Source organism: Zophobas morio, unplaced genomic scaffold (assembly GCF_036711695.1).
Source record: "Zophobas morio isolate AGI-343-1 ecotype UQ-CSIRO unplaced genomic scaffold, CSIRO_AGI_Zmor_V1 ptg000002l, whole genome shotgun sequence".
NCBI classification, from domain to species: Eukaryota; Metazoa; Arthropoda; class Insecta; order Coleoptera; family Tenebrionidae; genus Zophobas; species Zophobas morio.
The window spans coordinates 25,222,072-25,249,164 of record NW_026972107.1 but is presented as its reverse complement, the minus strand read 5'-3'; the positions used below and the strand labels follow the sequence as shown (position 1 = coordinate 25,249,164).

General features: G+C 32.5%; 1 protein-coding gene across 2 annotated transcripts in view; it reads left to right on the top strand.

The window, feature by feature from the left end:
- LOC135131485 (neuronal acetylcholine receptor subunit alpha-10-like) overlaps positions 1-27,093 on the top strand; it is a 189,190-nt gene that overhangs the window by 137,305 nt on the left and 24,792 nt on the right. For both annotated transcript variants that reach the window (XM_064059269.1, XM_064059260.1), the window contains exon 7: positions 6,463-6,659. In XM_064059269.1, coding sequence (XP_063915339.1) covers positions 6,463-6,659 — 197 coding nt within the window. The remainder of the gene's footprint in view (positions 1-6,462; positions 6,660-27,093) is intronic.

The following is a 27,093-nucleotide window of genomic DNA, read 5'->3' as shown; positions in this document are numbered from 1 at the left end:
GCTTATCGTCGATAACCTCGGTTCACATGGGCCCGCAAATATTCGTGTGGGCCATACCCAACTTGATCTTTTAGGAAATGAGGTCCTAATCATCCTCTCCTAAACACAAGTCCCACATTCAAAGTTACCGTCGGTAGCATTTGTCAATTTATAATTGTAGTAGTGAAACATTCATTCCCAAAATGTTTTGTCCGTAACAGCGCGTACCTTCTACAAAATGCTTATTGTGTTTACAGCAAATTTCCTGTAGTGTAGCATTGTACCAACCTTGTATTCTGCAGTCGTGATCCTGACGAAACTTGATGCCATGTTGTTATACGTAGTATTTAACGTCAAAAACCATCTGTGACTTACGAGAACACCCCGTGTTAATCCTCAAAAGACAAAGCATATAGCTCCCGATCCATCGTTTCAAGCCACGCGTGAACAGACGCTATCAACAGGTGTAAATCTTCCTTTATGTTTTTCGAAACCATCACTCGCGGAGTGGTATGTGTGCGTCCACAACTCTTTAGAGGGAAACAGGAAGGTAGAACCAAACAAACAAGGTATTTATATACCGATGCAATTTGCTGTTTATCTCCCACCAGTCCGCCCGAAGTTGGCCAATCAGCTTCAACCACGACGGTTTCCTCCACCATGTCTCTATAAAAAGGTCACAACCACATTCTTCCCCGCCAGAAGAGTCTCGCCTCTGGTATGGTTGACATACCACTGAGTAACCGTGTTCTTTTGACTTATTCCTAATTTCTCAACCCTGCTCCTGAATATGCCACTTACGAAAGTGTGCGAAACCTGTGTAAGCTCAAGAATTCAATTAACACGGTCCCAACCCGGAAAACGATCATCTACTCCTATCATGTTTGTACGAAATGTACGTAAAGTTAAATAAATAATGTAACTGTTTCAGAAGCCTTGGAATAACTAGATTCAACAAAAGCAAGCAAAAAAAAAATTTACAGATGCAACGAGAAAATATAGTCGTGAAGACACGTTGTTTAGTATATAACAATAAAAATCTCATTAATGAAATTTTGAGAATCAACAATCAAGCCTAATTTTATTCATGATACATTTAATTTAAATTGTTCAACTTGTTTAGTTAAATCGATTGCTGAGGTGAGAGGAACAGTTTACTACTATGACGTAAGGGCAGCAGAACTTATACCAGGCATGCGTTCTTTCTATAATTCATATGAACTTAAGCGATGACGTATCGGATTTCTTTCGTGAAATAAACTGTAAAGAAGTATTGTAATAGAGTCCATCTGACGAATCGTCACTTTTAGGTTTTCTCGACGTTTCATGACCCCCTAGAGTACGAAAAAGTCTGTTTATTGTCTGTCGTCTGTTGTCTGCCGTCTGAATCAATTTTTATTAGACAGATAATCTCCAAAACTACTGGACCCATTATTGTCAAATTTTGTATGTATATTTGGATAATAATCCGCACCACCAAGTTAAAATCATCTTCAAAATTTACAGTTGTCCATTTGTTTTTAATTGTACTGCACGTATGGTGTATGAATCCGTGTTGAGTTTTCACCCTAGACATCCAGATTTTTGAAAAGAAAATCAAAATTGTAAAAAACGTTTCGAAAATGCTGGATATGTTTCATTATACCTCAGGAGCGAGGTAAGTTCTGAGATTTAAATGAATAGTTACCAATATCAGAGACCGCGAAAAAGAGAATACAAAATCCTGTTTACATATTAAAACAAACCATTTCGTTAACAACTGATATCCAAAGGACAGACAATTCCCAACGCTTTAGAAATATCCTCTACATTTTTGTACTGGGCTATTTGTTGCTGCTAAATTTGTGAGCTAAACATTTAAATTTTACAGTTTCTAGTCCCATCCCTCGCTTTCACAGTTTCTGTACAAACATCTTATCATTTTTACTTCCTGAACATAAGCTAGGGAATTATTGTAAGCGGGTCATTTTGACGAATGTCTAATTTCATGTTTTCTCGGCGTTTCACACTTGATACTTACGGATCTTGAGTGTTCCATCAAAAACAATTCCTGCATTTTCCTTGTCTCGCTGCGTGATGTATTAATTTTAAGAGAATCCACTTACAAAATGAACTTGTCCAATTTGAGTAATACATTAACAAATCAAAATTGCAATAAAGCGACAAAAACTTGACAAGATTTTTTCTTCAAAAAAATCATTATTTTGTAATTATATACGACATATTTACGTGTGTCAATTCTTATGTACCAGTTTTAAAACTGTTAACAAAAAAACATTTCAAGTTGTATAAAATAATAACCTAAAACTATTAAAATGCATCGAAATGAACAATGTTACGGCACCCTAAATTGTCGCCGCTATTCTTTGACTTTTTGTTGATGAATAAATTTTACAATTTCGAATAATTTTAAAGTGAATGAGAATCCAACAGAGAGAATTGATCATCTTTCTCGTAATCAATTCTCTTGGTTGGCTTTTGACGTGTCTGAAATCTGAAACCACTGAAAACAGCTTATTCTCGTTAAAATCAGCCCTTTATGTTCTTAATAAAAACCCTGACATCGTCGCGTTCAATCCGGTCAATAATCTGCTCCTGTATTTTCTTAATTTAAAAAATGTGTTAAAACTTTAACGACAAGGTTTTAGGTTCGATGTTTTCTTTCAATTTCGTGGGTATTTCGTATTAAAAATGTAAGCACTGCTGCGTCGTTAATTGGGTCAAGAACGATTCATTCAAATAAAGAATTCACCTAAAAATTAAGTGCCTTTTTGTGTGACAAGGGTTTAATTTAATAAATGGTGCAGCTTGAATTTCAGACCACCTCGAGTTAAAAAATAGTTAGTATCGACGAATCACTTAATTAGAAGTAGGTTTTCCTAGTGAAAGTCAACATCCGCGGGCACATATTTACCTTGAAAGGAAATATTGAAGATAAATCTGAAATATTAAACAGCTCTGTAAAGTCAATAAACCAGAACAAACAACATGCTGGATCACAGCCACATCCTACATCTTGGATACAGGATTCACGTATAATGAATATCCTTAAAATTACACAAAACGATATTTATAACAGAGTGATTAAATTTCATCGTTTCCTAACTAGGAAACACGAAATCTGTTGGTGCTTTAAATACCATCAAAGTGTCTGTTTTTTGGCCTAAAAAGGCTGGAATTTACAGATCACCAAGTTCTAAGTGATTCCGTAATGGAATCCAATTTATTCTATTTCTTTGACAAAGTGGTTGATGGCAATCGAAAAAATCTGTTCAAAGCCGGGCCCATCTTTGTTTGACTGATCACATCCGATTAAATCAAGTTTCAGGATTAAACGCATTAATTGGAGTCGTCATCAGAGAAGGGCTTTTTATAAAATCAGACAAGCATTGATAAGTTGATTGAAAAAAATCACAGATAAAAAAATTAAGGCAAATATCTAGGGGATGGCGTTTTAGTAAGTAATGAGTAATGACTAATGAACTAGTGAAAATTGAGGAATAATAGTTTTGAGCACTCGATTGTTAGAATTTTTTCTTATACTTCTTTCAGTTTCATTTGTTACTAACGTGTGTTACATCAGAGACGGATTTAAATATATTTTTCGTAATACCTACAAATATCTTTCTAGGTACGAGGCTCGTCGAAAAAAAAACAGTCAAGTTAACCCAATTACGTCATTTTATGAGAAAAGCGGAAAAGTGACAAAATAATCCGGATTTTTTAACGTATTATAATAGAGAGACTTACAGACGGAAACGGGAGACCTATTTCTTCGTATTCTAAGGGTACTGAAAGATCGAGAAAACACAAAAGTAGAGATTCGACCGACGGACCCGATTACAATAGAAAAAATAGATACCTATCACAGTCTAAACAAAGAAGTGGCAATGAGTATATCGAACAGGCGACCTCAGGATTATTAGTACAACTCGCTCGTCAATACCTATTAAGCCGTTGTTTCACTTGCTCTTATACTGGTAGAAAATATTACTTTATAATTTGTGTGAATCTTGTTTGAGTTAAAATCTGAATATCTAGTGTAAAAAATTCGAGGCGGATTCATAAATCACAAGTACAAGAGTATTTTATTTTATCAAATTTCAGTGGCATTTCAATGTAAAATGTTGAAGTGCCGTCATCAAATTGTTGGTGGAGATGATTAGACAGATTTTGGTTAGCGTTTTACCATCTATAGAATATTCCTGATATACAAACATTAAACATATGTACATATAAAATTTGACAGTAATCGGTGTGGTAGTATCGGAGATTGTCAGTCGGTCGCGTGTCGTTAGGCAAACTACACACGACAGACAGCTGGAAACGGAAGACCGATTTTTTGTATTCTAGAAGTCATGAAACGTCGATAAAACATGAAAGTCGGGAAGTAAAAAATATCTAAAACTACGTTAAATGTCGATAAAAATACGCAGAAGCATTGTGCTATTACGGTCGACGTATCCAACAACTCACCAGACAATATCACATCTGAACTTGAAGATGTACAATGTTATACCTAGGGAGATCCTATTCCTCAACTAGACAGGAGATTTTTCTACAGTTGTTGATTAACGTTTATTATGAGTAAAAAGTACAGGAAACTTCAAATAAAATTTGGAAAAGAGCAATTGAAATCGGATGCTATATTTTGTATTTTGTACAGAACGAGCTAAAAAAATTAGTGATTTTAAATATGCTTCTGCAACAAGTTCTATTCATCTAAAATAGTATTTGACATTTTGAATGTTTTTATCACTAGCACTATAATTTCACTACGTATTACTTAATTTTCAGGTAACTAGTTTCTCTGTAAAAGTCACGTGAGTTTGAAACATTTGAAACATACGCGTAGATCACGCTTCTTTACATTTACTTTAACATTACATTTATATGTTTATTTCAGCTTAGAGGGGTTCTCATAAAATAATAAAATTCGTAGAATCAAATTTTATAATTTTTCGAAAATTCTGGATATGTTTCATTACTTCAGGGACGAGGGAAGTTCTGTCGAAACAGTTAGTAATACTAATTTCTTGATACCGAGTTTATGTAGTACATAATAGCTTAGATAATACTGTTGAATATTATTTTCTTGATTGAAATGACAAAGTAATTAAAACATCTTTTGGTCAAAAACAATTTTTGTAATAAATATTTTTTAAAATAAAAGTAAAATGAAAGCCACTCCAAATCTTCCACCAGACTGTGTACATATCACTTTTACTTCCTTGTTGAAAGCTAAAGAAATATTATGACAGGGTATATTTGACGACCAGCTAATTTTATGCTTTCTCTACATTTATTTTATACAAAAAATTAGGTCTTCCGTTTCCGTCTTTCTGTATCCTGTTGTTAGCGATTTTATTAGACAGATAATTTCCGAAACAACTGATTGCTGTGAAACTTTAAATACATTTTAAGAGTATTTGCTACGCAAAATTGAAAGTGTACAAAATAAGAAACTTCTATTCATGCGTTTATTACTCCATTCCTGTTTTAAACCGTATGCATGCATACATTTTTACATTAATATATATAGCTTTACCTACAGTCGTGAGCAAAAAATTGTGATCGTCAGGATCAGAGTCTACGATTTAATTCTATTTAAAAAAATGACATTGATGACCAAAATTTTTTGCTCGCGATAGTATCATAAAAAATAAACTTCGTAGCATCAACTTTTAGGGTTTATTTAAGAAACTGGCCCTGTTCTTTTCTGTTTCAAAAGTGAGAGAAGTTTTGGGTATTTTTTTTTAATAATCCACAAGAAACGTACGTTTGGCGTCAAAAAAACAGGAATTGAAAATTTAACTTGGTAATTTATATCAATTCTTGTCTATTTATATAGTATCTGCTAAAAAGTAGGTGACATTTCACATAAGTGGCAGTTTTTTAACTTCAATTCTAAAAACCTTTTCAAACTATGAAAAATTAATAAAGTCTGACAGAACTTTTTCGGACATTTCCCCTTTTTTTAGGCCAACTGTATCATGTTCCATATGTCAACATTCGCACATTTTGTAGATTAGCCCCACTGACACATATTCATTTAAAAGAAATTATAGGAACTAAATTTAAAGCTTGATTTTCAAACATGTTAAATGTAAAAATAAAGAACAAATACTCACTTTCATCGAAGTAGGTACTGGCAAAGTTTATTTGCTGTTATAACAATAATTATAATAATAATGTAGCTAGCACCGTACAACAGAAAAAATAAGAAAAATGGGGCATGCAACATGTTCAGTATTTATAATTTTCTTTCTCCTTTTGTGCGTACATCACCACAATGAAAAATGGAACAAGCTCAACACGCTTTAAATGTTTTAGAAGATTATCCACCTGTTCCTGCGAATTTACAGTGATTTACTCCCACTTTCTTGGAGCGCTTTTTGCTCTCAACAAAGTGGCATTTTGGTTCAGCTAATCTAAACCTCACCAGGTCAGCAAATTCACCTGCTTTTTACTTTGTCCTTTCAGGTATGTATTACGGGGTGAGCATCTGTCTAGTTTCCTTCGCGTCAGGTCTATCCGTGGTGACTCTGAACATATATCACCGTGGAGTTCGAGGTTCGGCTGTCCCAAAAATCATACGTACGGTCGTTTTGGATAAATTGGCCCCACTTGTCTTTATGCGCTTCGAAACCAACAACCGACATCGAAATTCACAAATACAGGTAAGAAAAAAGATTGCTCGCTGTAGTGGAAACATTGAATGTGTGTGCCTGAATATGAAAATTGAAACTGTAAGGTGGAAGCAGTGGCGTAACGTGTTTTAAAGTTTCAATGAGAGGTAGTTGTTGTTTTTATTACTTTCATGTTATTAAAGGAGACAAATTCTTGAGAAACTTAAAAATTATGTTGGAAATTATTTCAATAGCTCAAGCAACGACAGCCAAGTAAGTAAGTTAAATTCTTTTTAATTTTCTCCGAAATCACAGAAAATCTGAACATATTTAATATATTCTATGCATAACACTACTTCAGAAAATTACAACACTATACCACTTTTAAATCACTCTTAGCATGTAGTCGTGTCGGGTGTTCCCGCTAGTATTAATTAAATAAAAATAAACAAATATTTACCTTAAGTTTATGCACGTTAGAGAAATGTACAGATTATAATATTTAGATGTAAATAACAATAAACGGGAAGTGCGAACAGGTTATAAGGGGATTAAACTTTCAAGGAGCTCACTTAATAGTAGTAAGCATTCATTATAGATGTTGATTCCACGCTATTCGAAAAGACCTCACTTTGAAAGCTTTGTAGAGATTTCAGAAATATGGATTTCTCAAGTTAATTTAATCTCAAGGGTTGTTTCTCAAAATTTCACTGCTTATTGAAAATTTACAGCACGAGTGGGAACAATGTTAGTTGTTGTAGTTTTGTTTAATTGCGATTTGTTGAGTACAAACTAGTTCAAAGCCCATGATAGTGATTTCTTCCAGTGAAAAAATTAAGTACTAAAAATTGTTCTTAGTAATACAAAAAGTGGTATTATCTGCAAAAAGTATTGTAATCCATATTAACGATGTCATCATTTTCTAATTTCTTTATTAGAATTTTGCTGAGTTCCGTAACCCTTTGTAATAGCATTTCCAAGAACTTCAAAGCATGCATAATCGATGTACCTCGTCTGAAATGAAATCGGTTGTTAATTAAAATGTACATTTCTGCATAATCTGTAAGTCATTTGAACAGAACCTTTTGCATTTGCATTATCGTTTTGAGTACATATAGGTATAACATTCAAGATTTGTCTCCCTGTGTGTTTCTCGTTCATTGTTATTCTCTGTAACTCTCCCGTACCCTGTTTTGCTACACTATCTCTGTTGTTTTTCTCACATATATATTTCCTTCTGTTATTGATTTCTTCTCTCGTTGCAATGATCTAAGTTTTTTTTTCTAGTGTTTTTTCTTGATCCTTACTGCTTAGTCGCATATGTTTGTTCTTATTATTCTTATCTTGTCTGGTCGTAATCCCTTTCTATTTACTCTGTCTTATCCCATTTAAATGTAGCACCTACTCTAGTACTTTTACTGAACTTTTTTATCTTCACAAATCATCACATTCTTAATCAAACTGTTATAAAAAAATACCATCTTCATTCGTTTTTTATTTTCTCAAACTCTCTTATTTGTGCACTCTCACTCGAAAGTTTACCCTAAATGTGTATGATGTTTTATTAATTACTCCTCGCGTATTATTTTTTTTTGCTCGCATCCATTCCCTTACTTTATTTCATCCTCTTCTTTTTCTAAAAACCATTAACTTTATTTGTACACCAAACGTGTTAAGTGATGTTACGTATGGCGTAGACTTTCAATGAATCATTATAGCTATCGGATTTTATCTATTTGTCTCTTACCCTTATTATTTATCGCCTTAAGACAATACGGAATTTAGTTATAAGAAAAAGACTTTTCGCCATCAACGCAATGTGAAAAAATCTTTAAAAATATTCTATCAGAAAAATAAACCAAATTAAAAATTATCATAGATATAATGTTGTTTTATTAATTTTGAAGAGATTATGTATAGAAAAACACTCTTTGTACCCAAAATAATAAGAAATAATAACTTTGAAAAGACTGATTTTATTTAAATACTGAACTATGCTTAAAACGAATAACACACCCAAAACCTCCACGAACACGATTACACATGCATCTCCGGTTAACCAAAATAAAGCCTACAAAAATAATGCACTGATATTTAAACATTATATTCGACGTTGTATCATCGGTATACAAAATTACGTCGGCTTGGTTTAAAAGATTAGGGAGATCTCTTATGTAAAGGAGAAAATAACCGTCCCAAGATTGATCCTTATGAATATTGTGGTACACAACATTCAGTTTGATATTTTACCACGCTGACTTCGGTAACAAAGAATAGATTATAGAGCTTTTCAACAGTAGGCTGAAAATTATAGTAATATAGAATATTAAGATTAGAATATTATGGAAATGGTATATTATTAGCCAAGGTTGCAAAGCCCAGCATTCTAGACCGAGCGCAAATTAGAACCCGAGACGCGCAGCATCGAGGGCTCTGAAGCGCGAGGTCTAGAAGTGGCTTTACAACCGTGGTTAATATACTATTTTTTTCACTAGTAGAAACTATAAGACAATAAATTGAAAAAATAAACGTTCAATTTTTTGACGCAACATGATTTTGTTTTGATTTCTAATCAAACTTAATCTAAATCTTCAACTCAAAGAAAACCGTTTACACTTGTCGCTGAATTAATCATTTTATCTTCTACCGTCTACCAACTACCATGCGTATACTCAAGTAATGTTAGTAGCACACATTTATTCATTTTTTAAGAAATAATCACATCAAGTATTGCGTACATAACCTCAATCTTCTTTTTGAACCCATGGTCGCAAAAATTGAATTTGCTACCTTTAAATGAGTCGACATTTGTATGCGTCATGGCTCCTAGTGAAAAAACAATCAAATGCTTTATAGAATTCCAAAAAGGATGTGTGATGAAACTTTTTTGGTTTCCAGAGATTGAACAACATTATTGATAAGTCTAAAATGGCTGGTATAAAAAAGCGAACTTTGCTAAATCCGTATTGGTACTACGATAAAATTTGATTTACTTGTAAAAATTTTGATTTGACTAATATCTTAGATAAAACATGTACAAGGTAAATAGGCCGATAATAATTATTTAAGTTATTCCTATCTATGATTTTTATGTAGAGGTTCAGCTGATGTCACCTTCAAACAAGAAAGTTGCTAATAAAACCGAAAATAAAGTGGCAGTACTATTACTGTCAGTATTACACTACATCAATTTAAATTAATATATGTGTCCTTGTTAAAATGTGTCCTTGAGAAAATTTTGTTATGAGGAAAACTCACTTGAGATATACGCATAGCATGTTTCTTTACCTGCACTTTGAAAGTCCATACATATATATTTTTTTTAACTTATAGGGATTATTAAAAAAAATAAAATTCGCAAAATTTAATTTTAATTTTTTCAAAGAATCTGTATTTCTTCGCCTCTACGGCAGGGGAGGAGAAAATTATCTCTAAATAACATAAGATCAATTTTTGTATTCTTATATTTTGATACTTCGCACCCTTTTTATTGCATAGCTAGACGCGATGTCTTCATGTAGACATCAATAGTGTCCCTGAGGACGCAATAGATAAATTGCAAAACGTCGATTAAATGATCGACTTTAAACTCACTTGCCTTGTGGTGTAATTATTCCTAACAAATTAGTATCTTATGTAGTAACTATAAATAAAAATACAACCTCTTGTTTAAACTTCTCGCTATGCAGACTAACTGCAAAAAATATTTCTCAATTTTCATTATTCTTTTTTTTTAATTATGGTTTTGACGTCGTAGGACGAAGTAGTCGATTTGACTATTTCATTTTAGGGCTATTTTATGTATGGAAAATGTATCTATTTATAATGTTTAATTTAATATTAGTTCAAGAAAGATAATTAAAAGTTTGGTTATGTAACATGTTTTATATGCCAACGAAAACATCTACATCAATTTATTATTTGCCTTACAGGCTTAATAATATCCCAGTAGGGGTACAAATTAACTTAATCTACATCAGATAAATCAATAAAAATAAAAATAAAAAATAAAAATAAATAAAATAAAATAAATATTCGAGTTTTATATAATAATTGCTATAGTTAGTTCCCTTATCTTCCATACTTCTTTCATCCAGTCCAGTCCTCTTCCATCCTCGTTTAGCACTTCTTCTCTACTTTCCTCCGATTCTCTCAATCCTTCACATCCTTCCAGCATATGCTCTATTGTCTCTCCCTCTCTCCAACATATCCTACACCGTCTTTCAGTTTCATGCATCCAAAAATTATTGTCTTTCTCTTCATTTCCACACCTAAATCTCGCCATCATTCTTTTCTCCTTTATACTCTCTCTGTGTGTGTACTTTGGTACTTCATCTTTTACAATTTTTCTATACTCTGCATAATATCTAGACTCCGATATTCTCGATCTGCGTTCCTGCTTATCTATATTCTTATATCTTACACTCAGTTCTACTTTCATACTCCTTCCCATTTCTCTCATTCTCTCTATTTCTTCACATGCATATCCTTTTCCTTCATAATACTTGTCTCTTTCGTTCCAAACATGTTTTCTCCCTTCCTTTCTTATTTCTTCCCAACATTCTTGCAATATTTTGCAATCACCTCTCTCACTGAACTTCTTTTCAAATCCAACCGCCCTTTTACCCGCTTTCACTCTCATTTTCTCCCTTTTTGTTTCTTCTCTCACTATATACCCCGGCGTATACTTTTCCAAGCCCAATGTCCATTTCAAGTATTTTTCTTGCACTCTCTCTATTTCTTCATATTCCCTCCATCCACAAATCTCAGCTCCGTGCATAAATACACTTTTGAACAAACTATCAAACATCATCATTCTTCTCTTATAATCATGTCCAAATTTTCTCTCTCCTATTCCCCATACTATTCCTATCACTTTGTTCGCTTTTTGGACCATTTCTTGAATATGCGCGCTATCTAAGTTATTACTCTTTAATGTATATCCTAAGTACTGGAATTCTTTCACTTGTTCAATGTTCTTCCCTCTCCATGCCTACTCTTCCTTCTCCTTTCTTACTTTCTTCCCAAACACTACCATTTTTGTTTTTTCCATATTCACTTCCAATTCCTTTTTTTTTACATACTTCTCCAAACTTTTAATCATTGTTTTCATTTCTTCTCGTTTCTTTGCCACAATCACCAAATCATCTGCGCGAAAAGATCTACATACTCGTAATTCTACATTTTCAAGTGGTCATACCTACACATAACATTCGACTTACCATCAATAAGAATTACTACTGTAAAAAAAAACTATAAAAAAGTGGTTGAAAGTTATTTCGCAGGTACTTGCTACACCCCTGAACTGCAGTCCAAAAAATCTTGCTTCTTTAAAAATGTATAAAATTAGTTTTTGCGAAATTTTAGTTTTTTGTGATAAAACCTCTATGTAGTAAAAACAATATAGAAAGTACTAGGCACAGTGTAAGAGAAAAAAAGAGGAGGCAGCGTTGGGGATCGAACGCGCAACGGTTTTCTCGACTATTTGACCGTTGTCATGATACAATTGTAAATGTGGGCGCATTTTATTAGTCTGCACCACAAAGTACCTTGACCTGCCCTGCTCGTAAAAGGTTATTATAGTATGATTTTTGCGAATATTTGGATACATCACATGACAACAATCGGTTCAGTAGTTTCAAAGATTATTTATCTGATAAGAATCGACACAGACAGACAGACAGACAGAAGGAAACCTGAGACCCATTTTTCCGTAATCTAGGGGTCGCGAAACTTCGAGAAGACGTGAAGGTAGCCAATCGCCCGATGGACTCGACTACTATACTTTCCTTAGCTTACGTTCGGAAAGTAAAAATTGGTCGAAGGTTATTTAGACAGAACTTCCCTTGTCTAGTAGCATAAATAACGTAAATAACACTCCCACTGCTCCTTCGCCGCGAGGGGGGCGAAAACTCCAATCGGTCCGCAGTCCACACTAGTGTGGACAATATGAAATAATTCCGAAAGAATTCTACCATCAGCATGTTCATATCCTATCAGCGTCGGCACCAAAGTACATATGGATCTGTGTTAAAAGAAACTGAAATTTGATCAGATTGATTTTGTCTCCTCAACACAGAGGAGAAAACTAATTAATTAAGCACACACGGCTTTTTTTCCAAAAATATAAAAAAACTCATGTCTAATTCGGACGTGAGCTATTTTCGCACTACATGCTGGAAAGCAAACACGCTACACGATGAAAGTAACCTTGTACTACTAACACCACCTATACTGGCAGAAAAGTTTGCTGTACAATTTCGATTTTTTTTTTGCGAAAATTTTAGTGCTTCGAGGAAAATCTGAAGACAGATTCATAAACAACAAGTACAGAAGTATGTTATTTTTTTAAATTTAAATCCTTCTTCCTATGAAAAATTTTGAAGGGATGTCATCACATTGGTGGTAGGGATGATTAGGCAAATTTTGGTTAGCGTTTTACAGACAGACGGAAACCGGTGACCTATTTTCTTTGTAGTCTAAGGTTTATGACACATCGAAAAAATATGAATGTAGCTAGTCGCCCAATGGACTCGATTACAATAGTTCCCTAGCTTAGGTTCGAAGAGTAAATTACCAGTGGCGGCTCGTAACCTTTTGAAATGGGGGCACACAATTTAATTGATGAGTTTAAATATGAAGATATAAAACAGGCTGTTATCACCAATTGGACCACGTTAACCAAAAACGTACTAAACGACAAAATTGCAATTTGAGTAATACTAAAGTAAACTTTAATTAAAAACTAAAAATTTGTATTAATGTCTGAATAAAATTTTTGCCTTAAGAATACATGACTTTATGAATGTAGTCTATTTTGTTAATGGCATCAAAAACACCCAGTCCTTTTCAGTTTTAAAGAAGCATTTTGGCGCTTGGTTCTTTTTTGAGAAAACCATGATATTAAATTTATTATTCCGTAAAAAGGCACTAAGTAATTTTTTGAAAAATATATATATTTATATTAATTTAACGACCTGCTATAAAAAGGAACATATGCCATGAAACAAAAACAAAAATGATTAAGTTAAATTTGTTTCCCCTAATTCGAAATCGATATCATTTGAAAAACCCTCCACATAAAATTCACAGTTTATTCCCCGTAAGTTTTTGTAAAAGAGTTTTGCATCCTCGGGAATAAAAAGACATAATGTTTTTAGATCTGCCAACTTTTTACGCGATGTTGCTTTTCCATTGGGCCATAATGTAGACAATTTTCCAAAATTTTTAGAAGTCTTTTCTTTTATGCATCAAAACTTCATTGTAGATCTCATTTTCCTGATTACTTTTCATACAAATAGAAATCGGTTTATCTTTAGTAAGTTTAATCACTATTGTTTTCAAGCATCTAATTTTTTGTTCATGTATGCCTTCTATTTGTGACACTAGACTCTAAATCGGCTTTACTACAAAAATTTTCTTACTGCATAAACTAAACAATAAATGGATTTTTCTTTCTACCATTTAAAATAATATTGGCGAAATCTTGTGGCGTATATACTTAATGACTCCAAAATCTTTGTCATTTGGTAAAAAACTATGTTCCGAAACAAAAAATTTCAAATAAATCGTTTGTTAAGTAGAATGTTGCTATAAAATTGATTTTAGCATGAATACAGTTTTTATCTTACTATTTTGACGCCCACAAGAGTCAGACCACAGAGGCAGTTCTGTTATATCCTTTTTGGTAAAATTTTCAGTAGGTATTAAGCTCTTAAGACAAGATCCCACCTTTTGTGCGCCACGACCTATTTTCTTTTTTTCCAAATAAAATAGTTCCCTTTCCTTGTTTTATCGGAGTAAATACCCTCGTTATAAAGCCAAAATTGACGCTTATAAAACACTAAGTTTGTAGGATAGTTACAAGGAAACAAAGCACTGCACAACCAATTAAAAAAAGTGCTGAGTCGCTTGGTACCTTTTTGATTAAAACATAATCCCAGATTTATTAAAGGCGCATAGTTCTACCTCAAATTTTGGTGTAAAAATAATTAAGACAAATAAAGGATTTTTACAAATTAGTTTTTGACATTAAATTCTGACTATTAGGATGTTTAATTGATTTTTTGCGATTTGGCGCTTAGTACGTTTTTGGTTAACATCGTTCAATTAATAGACCAAATTGTGTGGCGGAAATAAAAACAAAAATACATTCAAGAAAAGTAAAGAAGCACATACTTTGGTTTTAAATCATTAGTGAGGAGACACATATAACAAAACAATTTATTATTTTTTTCACAACCACAAAAACTTACCATGCTTGTTATGTCTATCAAAAATATATCTATGAAAGTCTCTCGTTTTGTTATGAACACTTTTTTTATTAATAAATCGGGGGTGGCTCTCTCTAAATTTTTCACTAAAATTTCACCGTCCTAAGACAGAGGACGATTAAATATTCAACTGAATTCATTATTTTTATTTAAAACCAAACAATTTCACTCGCGTACAATGAAAATGAAATTCAGCAACTAAGTTACTGGTAGTGGTTACTGTTCGAGTAGGACTCGACTTCAGCTGACTACGGCGACTAGACGCAGGGTTTCCATGGCAACGGTGTAAACAAAAGGTGTAAATGAGGTATGATTTGGTCTTCGCTTTTATCAGCAACGTATCAGATATTCAAAAATTAGTTTTGATAATTATGACACAAATTTCCGGATATTTTTTTAAATATTGAAAATTACTACTTTGCTATGTCCAGTGTGTTTGTAGACGTTCTAATTTTAGGGGGGGGCACGTGCCCTTGTGCCCCCTGGCACGAACCGCCCCTGTAAATCGCATAGATTCATCATATTTTTCAAATTTTAGACAGGATTTATTTTGCAAAATTTGGAGATAACATCCATCAATTGGGGGGGGGGGGATAAGCAGATACATTGATTAAAAATGTACTGTGCCTACACTTAACTTCAAAACTTCTGCAAGATTTTAAAGCATTCGGTTTTGCAGTTCCTGATTTAATCAATAAAATAAACTGACTGATTATTATTATTCATTAAAAATTAAGTGTACCGTTTCCATCTGCTTCTCATCTGTCAGCTGTCGTCTAGCTGTCGTCTGGTAATGATTTACAAGTAACTTCTGTACTGATTGTGCGAAATTTTAGATTTGTAAAACGCTTACCAAAAATTATTATTTTTCATGATATCATCTCAAAATTGGTGAATTCTATTTAACATGTCCAAAATAACTTATTTCAATACCTGTGATTTATTAGTTCACTCCTAACCGTAACCTTGTGCATGCAAATTTTTGGAAAATTATTCAAAACTTTGTAACAATATTTTATAATTTTAACTAGGAAACGACAAAAGCGTTTGTTCTAAAATTTTGTGCACACTTTAAGGATTTCGTATTTGTTCATCTCTTCCAGAAATTTAACAACTTTGTGTCTAAAATTTTGTGAAGTAATATTATGTGTTTAATAAATATTTATAAAGCTATTTAAACTGAATTTCCCAAGCCCCTGAAGTACAATCACACAATTTCATTATAAAAATTATAAAATTGATTTTGTGAATTTTATTTCAGAGGTTGTGTTGCTTTTCAGTTAATTTGTAAAATACTGTTAAGGAAGTTTGATTTTTTTTACAAAAAACTGAATGTCTAAGGAACAAAATCAGGGCGCGTTCTTAAACTATAGGTGTATTATAAAATTAATTAAAAGATTTATTTAAAAAAAAATAAAGTAACACTACTTTTACAAATCGTTTAAATTTAGGTAATCAAAAACAGCTCACTGCTTTTAACTCAGTTTTTTTATTATTTTGTGACTTTAGAAGTACTTCAGTTCTAGATTGATTTAAAGTATTGCAGCCATAGCTTAAATATGTGTTTGTCTAAGTTTTTTTATTTATTTTAAATTTTCCGTATAAATACAGACCAGTGCAAAAAGTTTCTATTAATCCTGTTAATATAGAGTATCAAATACTCCTCCACCACAGTAAGTTGCATTCACACAAGAACGAGAACACGTCTACATTTTTAGTATTCAAGAAGGAAAAGCATCAACTTACAGATCACAAAGAAACGTTTATAATAATGTTCAAGCTTTAAGTAAATGTGGTTTTCGTTCGTGATTTTTCGGACTGATTATGTAAGCGAAGCATTACAGTCATAACCGTTGAAACCTAACAGAAGGCATAACAAAACGTTCTTATTCTGCTGAAAAACTCTAATTAGGAAATTGCTTTTTGCGGTTATTTATACATTACATATTGCAAACAAAACCAATTTTTTTCTTTCTAAATTGTAAAATTTGCTCATCAAAATATGTTCTCTTAATTGTGTTTGTATGAATAAATAATTTCCACATTCAACACGTAAATCAGGAAGTAACAATTAAATAGAAACTTGTTCGTTTTTTAACAAAGTTAACACAGTTTTAGAACAAATTCTCCTCCAACTTTAATATTAGCAACCACATAACAACTTGCATTACAGTGGTAACTAAATTTCCCTATGATGATTTTTTTCAAATCTAACTCTTGGGACTCAAATTTAATATAACAATTTTATTAACAAATAAGTATACACATTCGCATATTGAAAATCCGTAAAACGCTGTAGATTTAACTAAAAACTACCAAACCAAACGAGTCGTAAGTAACAAACCTCCTTGAAAAACACCTGTTGACTTATGTTGGCAAAACTGGAGTATTAGTACCACAAAGATCGATAAGCAGAAACAAAAATGCTTGCGAAATGTACTACCAATTCAGAAAAATTGATAGTAAAATTTTCAGGGAACAACAGATTACTATTTGACCGTTCTACTTACTTAGTAAAGTGGCTCTCAAATTATACCGAATGTTGTCTGGGGAGCGGTCGTGCTGCCACTCATTGAAGTGATTAGGATGGTTGTAATTTTTATTACTCTCCACTGTTTGGGCACAGCGTATCTCTTATTTAAGTACTAACTGGATGGTACGGGGCATTGGGCCCAAATTTATGGCATCTATAAGCTGCGGTTAGGGGTTTATTGAGCGCTTGAGGCGTTCAGCTTATTATGACGGCTACTTTACATACATAATTTTTATAGTTTGTGCAAGTTTGTATTTTCCCGTGAGAGGGCATTGTTAGTATTTTTTTTATTATTTAATAAAAATCGCACAACGTTAGTGTTATTAACCCCCGTTGACTTCGATTTTTAATAGAACTGTTTGTGGAAAAGCGAAAACCCAAAGCGACGCCACTGGGTGGCAATGTGTCGTTTCCTTCTGCCATGTCGATCTGAGTGCTTGCGACAGGAATATAAATTAGAAACTTACACGTGGTTATGAGACGAGTGTATATGCTTGGATAATTTCAATCAGTGCGTCAAAATTAGGCCTAGTCTCAAGATGGCAGACGATATAGTAAATTTTTATGCACGTGAGCCGCGAATTGTGCTAAATTGCAAATTCCGGCCTGTGTCGGGAATGTTAAATGATGTGTCTGTGTGTTGAAGAGCTGCACGCAATTCATTAAGGCCGGTGGCTTAAAGGCAGCGAACTGGTAGCACTTCGTAACACCGTTTATTAATTTATCATTTCTGCCTCTTATCGAATGAAAAATATTTTGTTGTGTTAACTGGTATGTTTTTATGATTGATTACTTTGATTTAAGACCGGTTCGTTGTGCTTATGAGAAATTATAATAAAATTAATGATGTTATGAAACCATCATAGACGAAAAACGAAACCGTTGTCAAAGCTAAAGAATTTATCACTAGCTCCACAAATGGGGCTATGAATTTTTCATGTTTTATGTGAGATATTAGAAACTCAAGGAAATGTGTGAGGAATGATAGCCAACGTATCGCATTTTGTCTATGGAGAAGATGAGCTGCAATTTTTTTTAAAAAGATTGATTTATGATCATTCTCTCTAAATCGGGGGGTGCACGGGAAAAGACTTACTTCATAATTTATTTGTATCGTTCCATTCTACTCTTCTGATCTGCTACCTTACTTAATCAACAAGATTATATCCACAATAGGCTTTGCACGGTACGAAGGTATTTTTTCCTTTAGTCATATTCCGACTGTCCCAAATTTTTTAATAAAAGACGTTTCGATTCTTATTAAAAACAGAGACATATACTGACAGCCGAATCTAATAATGTTTCATACTATGAAACAGTGGCGTCAGAGATCATCCCCTGAGCTACCGCTCCCACTTTGTTATTTTTAATATTATTTATGTTTTCCAAACATAAAAGCACTTAATTTTCCATAAAACATCATATTTTTACTTCTCAAGAGTAGGCTAAGAAAATATCGTAACAAAGTCTTGACGAATAGTTAATCTAATGTTTCCTCAACGTTAGACCTCAGACTACTTCAAAAAAATTGATTCAATGAAATCATATATGTTTCTGCATAAGAATTGGATTTCAAGGATAATTTTGCACTAGTGCAAATTATCTACAATTTCGAAATAATCGTTGACCAGTTTGATACATGTATACATATAATACGAGTTTATGTATAGCATATTTAAATATTTATACATTATAAAATAAAGAAATTATTACAAAAATGTACGTATTTGCTCGTGTGTGCTATATATGTTAGGTACCTAAGTCATCACAAATTATAATTAGCCGCCCTCTAACTAAAATTACAATCATTAAGTTTATGAGCAAACATTAAACATGTACCCTCTAAATCTTGTTGAACTTTAACAAATAACAACATACTTCTCCGTAAGCTACTTAACAAACCTTCCACACCAAAATTTACACGTAATGTGAAAACGATAGCTGTCGAATAAGTTTCACTATTCGTCACAACGGATCGAATGTTTTGTTTCCTTTGTTTTAAAATCTCTTCGACAAAGTTTTTGTATTGTTTTCAACTTCAAAACTTCTCTGTAAACGAAAAAAGTTTCTTCTTAACGTTACAGACTCATGAATAGGTAATTATAAAAGTATAGGCACATAATTAAACTCAGAAACCATATTAAACCCTTTGTTCTCAAGCCTTTATTTTAGATTGACCTTTGAGTACTTACATCCGCAGAACTCACTTTTTTGAATCAACACTTTGAGAGTTATAAGTGTTATAAAACAAATTAAAACAAGTAAAAGTCTAGAAAGTCTTCTAACGACCTTCATAATGAATGTATTATTAATGAACATAATTAACAATTATTTAACTCTTCAATAATTATCCTTAAAATAATTAAAACAGTGTTTTGTGTACCTTCTTTTTTGTACTTCTGTAATCAGTGGAGAAGTTTTGTAAATAATTGGAGCCAAACTCGCTCGTTACACTTTTTTTAATAGCTCAGCTTCGCTTCGATCCGAAATTTTCGAACCGGCTCCGAATACTTAATTTTTGTTCTTAACAAATAATAAATAACTATTTTAATACCTCAAGCACAAATCTAAAACTTTTTCTGGTAATTGTTCATACGTCTTGTAGACATACTATGTAATTCGGATATGGACTGTTTCTGTAATTTCCTTCCAGATTAAACGATAAGTAGCTGAAGCAAGATTTAAACCTTACTCAACTTGGTCGTACTGCAGACAATATAATATGTCACTGACTTACGCTCTGTCTGCTCATAAATTAAATCTTAACACCGAATACGGCATCCAAGATTCTTGCTCATTCATGCTTTAAACTCTAGACCTTTTTATTGCAATAAATTAAATTATACATTAAGTAATCAAACTGTTGTTGTTATTATAAATTATACAACGGTTTTTAAAAATTTTACCAGATGCAGTTGATATACCTAGGCCATATCGCTGCCAAAGTTTCAAAAGTTATGCAGTGTCGGAGGTGTATAAAGAGAAAACTAAAATAATAATCATTGATTGAAATTTAAAAAAAAAATGACAAACAATGTTTAGTAATCTTTGGAAAACAGGAACTTATTGCACAGGTCAGGTCTAAGAGAAAAAAATTATCAGACCCGACAAACGATTTTATCGTTACCATTCTTTTCTGTATATAAAGTGGAGGACAAAGCTTACTTTTTCGTTAACATTATATTTATGCAGATCTGCAGAAGAAAAGCAACAACTTTAACAAAATACGTCAAATTTGACAAATGTCATTAATGAAAACAAGAAATAGGAATGGCCCAAGGTTAAATCCTTAGAAAACTTGCCATGTTATATTTTAGATATATTACCAGATTACAGTGTAAAATGGTAATCAAAATTTTGTTGTTAATTCAAAATATTGTTAATGAGATCTGTTATCGGGTTATCGTAAAAAATATGTAAAATAAAATTTTGATATATATCTTAAAACCCACACATCGGAGTCTTCGCAATTTTAAATTAAGTATCTACAAAACATCGACTAAAATTTATTTACTCCCCACTCAAAAAGTTGATGACGTATTTATTTACTAACTTTTCCAACATTCGTTTTCGTTCTTGTTCAGGGGTACACTCAGTTATTTAGCGGACTGAAGAAGGACAAACAAATAAACCAAGTATGTGATAAAGAACGTAGACAAAGGAAAACTTGAAAACTGGCAGTAGAAACAGATGCAGCAATTGAGGACATCAGAGTTTTACAATGAGAAAAAGAAGAAGAATAGAATGCACAGAAATATTCAGAAAAGAAATGAAGAAAAGACAAATGAAACACAGAGAAGAAATAAAGGTGGCCCGAACGCTTAAAAAGAAGATAAAAGAAGAAAAACTAGTAGTAGGAAAAGCAGATAAAGGTAACTCAATAATAATAATGGAAAAGTAAGAATATGCCAAAAAAGTTTTGAATTTTATTAACCAACAAGGATTCAAAGAGAAGAAAACAAACCCACTACCCTCACATTGTAACAAACTTAAGATGATTCTGAAGAGTGTGATGACACAACAAAAAATGGCTAAGATACATGAGATGTTCAATGAATTCCAAAATTCCAAACCGTATGCTTTGGTCAAAATCAATACGAATGATAATTAATCCAATAAGACTGGTGTCTGCCATCATTTCACCAAGATAAACCAAAATACAGTATATCCAATAGTAAAGAACTTATAGAAAAGTTAAGAAAATACAAGATCACGGATAAGACAATGTTATAACACAAATGAATTAGTCATCGAGTTGATTAAAAAAACACAAATTACAGAAATAGAGAAAGAAAACATAATATTCACTGACCAGGATTTCTTCACATTCAGAGACGAAGAGAAGACAAAGTCTAATAGATAGAGCAGTAAAATTAAAACTAGATGAACATGAGAAGAATGAATTTAAATCATAAAACATCATAAAACAGATTGGAGTAAAGAACATTTAAAAAAAAATAATTTTAAATCGGTTAAAGATAAGGGAACGAAGAGTAAAAGAGTTTTGAAAAGAAATGGTATGGAGATCACAGTGAGAAGTGATGAGACATTAAAGGACATCCTGTTCACTTATAAAGATAGAGATAAAATAGATGAATCAACTAGAGTATATAGACTAAAATATAACAACTGCAACACTGTATACCTACTCGTATGTGGGCCAAACGGGCAGAAGGCTAATAAAAAGGGTGAAGGAACATCTTCTTATGGCCAAAAAACTCAACTAGACAGAGAACATATAAAAATACTACACCAGGAAAATAAAGGGAAGAAATTGTCGTTATTAGAAGCGTTAAAGATAAGTAAAGCGATGAAAGACGAAAAAGTAAAATGTGTAAACGAACAAGTAGAACTGAAATTAACTCCAATATTCCAGACAGTTTTGGACAGCTTTGTGGGAAGTACGTAACAAAAGAAATTTTTTTGGTTCTAACATTATGTTTTTTAAATTTCAACGCCAAATATTTTAATTTAAGGTTTTCTGGTTCTAATAAAACGTCACTAGGGTGAATGAGAGGAGATGTTAAAAAATCAACACGTGGTAGATACTTTTAATTTGTAATTTTGATGTGTTTTTATGGTTTTTAATCAGACATATATGTATGTTATTGGTAGAAATTAAATGCGACATGAAATGAGAAGTGAGTTTAAATTGGACATGTGACGCTAATTTTCGTTTAATTTTTGTTAAAATTCTATCACCAAAATGTATGTAATTTTGTTTCTGTAGTAAAGGGCTGACGAAGGAATAAACCGAAACCGGTCCCCTGATATGGTGTTTCATTTGATGTTGAAAAGAAAGTAGTCAACGAATAGTTTTGGTACTGATTAAATTTCTTCCACGCAGTAAAATAAATGAATACAAGCAAATAAATCTTCGAGATATTGGGAAACAAAATGGTGATTTTTCTCAAACAATTCTACGTAGTATTAATGTTTATTAAATATAAGGATACAGGCACAATGAAATGTAATCTTTGTTCTGTAGTACTATGTACTTAGTTTAAATTTTTACAATAGATGCTATATTTTCAATTTTCTCAGGAACGATCCATCTTTCTTTATATTCTTTATCGCAGAAAAGGTAGATTCCTTCAGCATTGGGTACGGGATAACCCGCTACAAACCCCGTCCGAATTCAGTTTTCCTAATTGGGAAAATTTCAATGTATTTGTATATAATTAACACTGGGCGGAAAAATATCTTACGGATGCAATTCCCCAGTTGAAGCAAGGTGTGTTTTACGGCGAGTAGCGGGGACGCTTTGATCTGGTCCACAAGGTCGTAGCCAGTGCGTCGCTTGGAGTGTTTACAGCTTGTTAAAAAACTACTTCTATATTACTATATTACTTCAAATAAAAATACTCGATGCCCTTTTTAATTTTTCAAACACAGGACCACAGATTTGTGATCTTGAAATGTTATATTATGTTGATATAGTCCAAAAGAAAAATATATTTGTAATCAAACTATCGCCGCGACAGCACTGGATCGAGCGTATGAAACACAATTCCGCGCGTTGATAATTAATATAGAAAATGTCTTATATTTTACGCATCTTTCAATTAGCCATTTCTCGCTCTGAAATTAAATAGTCTGGCAAATATGTGCCTGTAGAGAAGAAAAAGCTTAAAAGTGATTTTATTTGGGAACACGACCAGCAGAAAGGCAAAATAGTATGTAATGTAATTTCCATTAAGGGAGATTAGCATTAGCTTATGTTATTCCCGTGTCTTTCACTTCTTTCAAGCGCAATATTCGGACTACACTGTCAACTAATTTTTAATTTTTGTTTGTTTGTTTGTTTGTTTGGTCCATGTTATTTATTTACATATTTTTTCATTTTTGTAACTGGTCTAACCGTTAAATAAATCATTATTATTATTATTATTATTATTTTAAAAACATAATTTACCTTGACAAAAAATATTAAAAAATCCTTGACAGAAACAAAAAACACTCTTTCTTAAATGATCTTATAAATTTACGTTAATTAAATTGCAATAAAAAAATTGTGCATTTGGACCAACTTACCTGAGAGATATAATAGCGTTCCATTTTACATACTTATATATACAAGTAGTCTTTAATCTCGTTCGCCAGATTTAATTCCCCTTGATTTTTTTGTAGGGACATTTAAAATCAAAAGTGTACATTAACAGCCAAATATGTTTACTGTATTATACCAAATGGCTGCTGGATGGCAGGTTAAATATTTATTTCATACTGTGTCAATTTTGACTGCTTTACGCAAATCGCCTTGTCTCTCCAAAACAAGGACAGAAGTTGACATAAATTTGAACAATATTGCAGTTCAAGTACTTTTACTTGGGTACCAAATTTCAATAAGTTCTGAAAATATTTAGCTGTATCCATAATTTTAGCAAGTCTATATACATATTTTGATCAACCTCCTTTTAGGCCTTACACCCATAGTTCATTTGCGACATTTCGATGCGACGTTGCAAAGTTATTCCAATTTTTTGAATTTTTTTAGCAATGGAAGAGTTCACAAAACATTGCAATAAGGTTATTTTTAAAATCTAGGTCGCAATATTTTGTGGGAGTCTGGTATAAATAAAAGTGTTCATAAAAAAAATATATTATAACAACTATTTTCAAGCATCAATATTTCAGTTTTTTCAAAGAGAACAATGTTTTATTACTACAACTTTTTTGTTTTTTGTTCTCTTTTTTATTTGTTAAATATTTTCTACTTCATTTCAAGTTGATAGCTGTTGAGATTTTTCAGTTTTTTAAGGGATACACCAACATATTCAAAGAGTGAGAATAAAAAATTTAGTAAAAATGCAGTAATAAAATACCATGTGTTCTATGTGAAAAAACTGAAATATCGATATTTGGAAATTGTAAAATTTCAATTTTTAGAAAGACACTGTACCTTAAAATTTTATTTATTTGATACCATAATAAACAGTGTACTTCTGTTTATCTCTCCATAAATATTGCAACACTGAACTTAAAAATATCCTTATTCCGATTTTTTGTGAGCCCTTGCAATGCAAAAAAAAAAATTCAAAAAATGGAATAACGTGGCAACACCGCATGGGAATTTCAAAAATAAACTATGGTCATTGTATTAAAAAAAAAGTTTTGTGCTATGCTTCGAAAGCACAACACTTTGTATAGTGGAAAATAATTTTATTGTATGATACTCAGAGCCGTACAACTTTGAAGCCTAACTTTTTTTCTATCTGTAATAATTAATGTAATATCGAAGATCATGCGTAAGTGACTCACCCTGTTCACTACCTATTGTTAGTTGAACCGAAAAATTATTATTCTATTCATTTCCATACAATTAACAAATAATTATAAACCGTTAACAAAAACATTTTTCAATTGAAATTTAATCGAACGATGAATTAATTATTATAAATTTTATGATACTTTTCTAAATCAGTAAACAATAATAATCCGTATAAAACAAATTGTAATAGGTTACTTTCAGCCAAAAAACCGAAAGTTGTTTTAATTTCCGGCTAAATGAATTTTAAGATGTCCTTAAACACCCTTCATGTTATAAATACTTTAACGTAGAATATAGCTTCCTACACAAGCAGTAATTTCGAAATAATTTTAACTTCAACTGCTTGACGAAATTTATCTCCTTCCGCTTATTTTCTTTTCCATTTCGACATTAGACCAATGAACTTTTATAAAAGTAAAATACCTACAAAATTAATTGTAATGGAAATTTCGAAGATTTCATAACTTCTCAAGATATACCTATATTGTCAAAATTTCTAAGTGGCACAGCTACACTTTGGAAGTATGATTTTATTGCTCTCCCTACTCTAATTACACTTGTCAAATACTATAAAACTGAAATTTTTCACTTGCATGATAATCTTTGCTTAAAAAAAATCGAAAAGCGACTTTAAAGTCTTTACTTTTTATCTTACAATAGGAACATCTTTGAAGTCAATCCAGAGCAAACCAAAAAGTTTTTCAGTCTCTACCACTTATCACTCACTGGTATTATGAATACGAGAAATTAGTTCGAGAGTAGTCCAGTGTTTACGTGGGTAGGATTTGAAATATTCTACAACTGAGTGTTTCGCCTATATAAGAATTACCTCGACATGTAACTTTTTCATTTAATTTCATAAAATGCAAAATACCTCTTTACTAAATAAAGAACATTACATAAGCGTCAGAACACAACAGAAAATTTTCAGCAACCTTCCGCCCGGACTAAATGAACCTGTTCATTAATTACTTTATAACTTCCTCATATATTTAACTATCTATATTGCGCAGTACTGAATTACTGGCCCTATTTTACTATTGGCGTTCCCAACTATAGTAGATCCAAAAATATGAACTACTTTCATTTAAAACTAAAAAATGGAGACTTTTTACCTTCAGTTAACCCTTCAGTACAAAATTAGGAAACTTTTCAAATCATCTCAGATTTATTAAAAGTTACGCGTTGCCTAACATATGTACTGATTTCTATAAAAATCCGAACACCTCGAAAAAGTTGAGCCATTTAGTTAATATTATCGGATCCGATATGGAAACAGTCATGGAAGAAATGATTAAAATTTCAACAAAAACCATTAACGTTAACTTACCCTTTTTACCTTTTGAAAACAACGTTTTGCTTTGCTAGTCATCAGTTTATCGCCGAATAAGGTCGTTTGGGTTGCGTTCATATCGACCATTTCTTTGCCTCCCATTGACACCAAGACATCGTGTTCGTCGGTTGCAATGATGCAACGAGCGAGCAAACTGGGGCCACGAATAGAATCAGGTAGTCAGACGAATCCCGGTTTTGTCTTTAGGCTTACGATGGACGTAGGAGGGTGAGGCAATTACGTTGAGAATGCCGAAATTTGAATTTCGCTGTTGAACGCCATACAGCTCTCATTCAGGTAAATTTGAATGCAAGAGGATACATCGATACAGTACTGGAGCCGATTGCATTTTCTTATCTCAGGGGGTTAACTCGACCCCTATTTCAGCAAGACAATGCACGCCCACATACGACAAGAGTCACAACGGAGTACCTTCAACCACATAATATTGAAGTTCTCCCCTGGCCTGCTCGTTCACCAGATTTGTCACCAATCGAACATGTGGGGGATATCATGGGCACACGTCTAGGTAACTTGCAGCATCCCCCGAATAATTTAAGTGACCTTCGTATGCG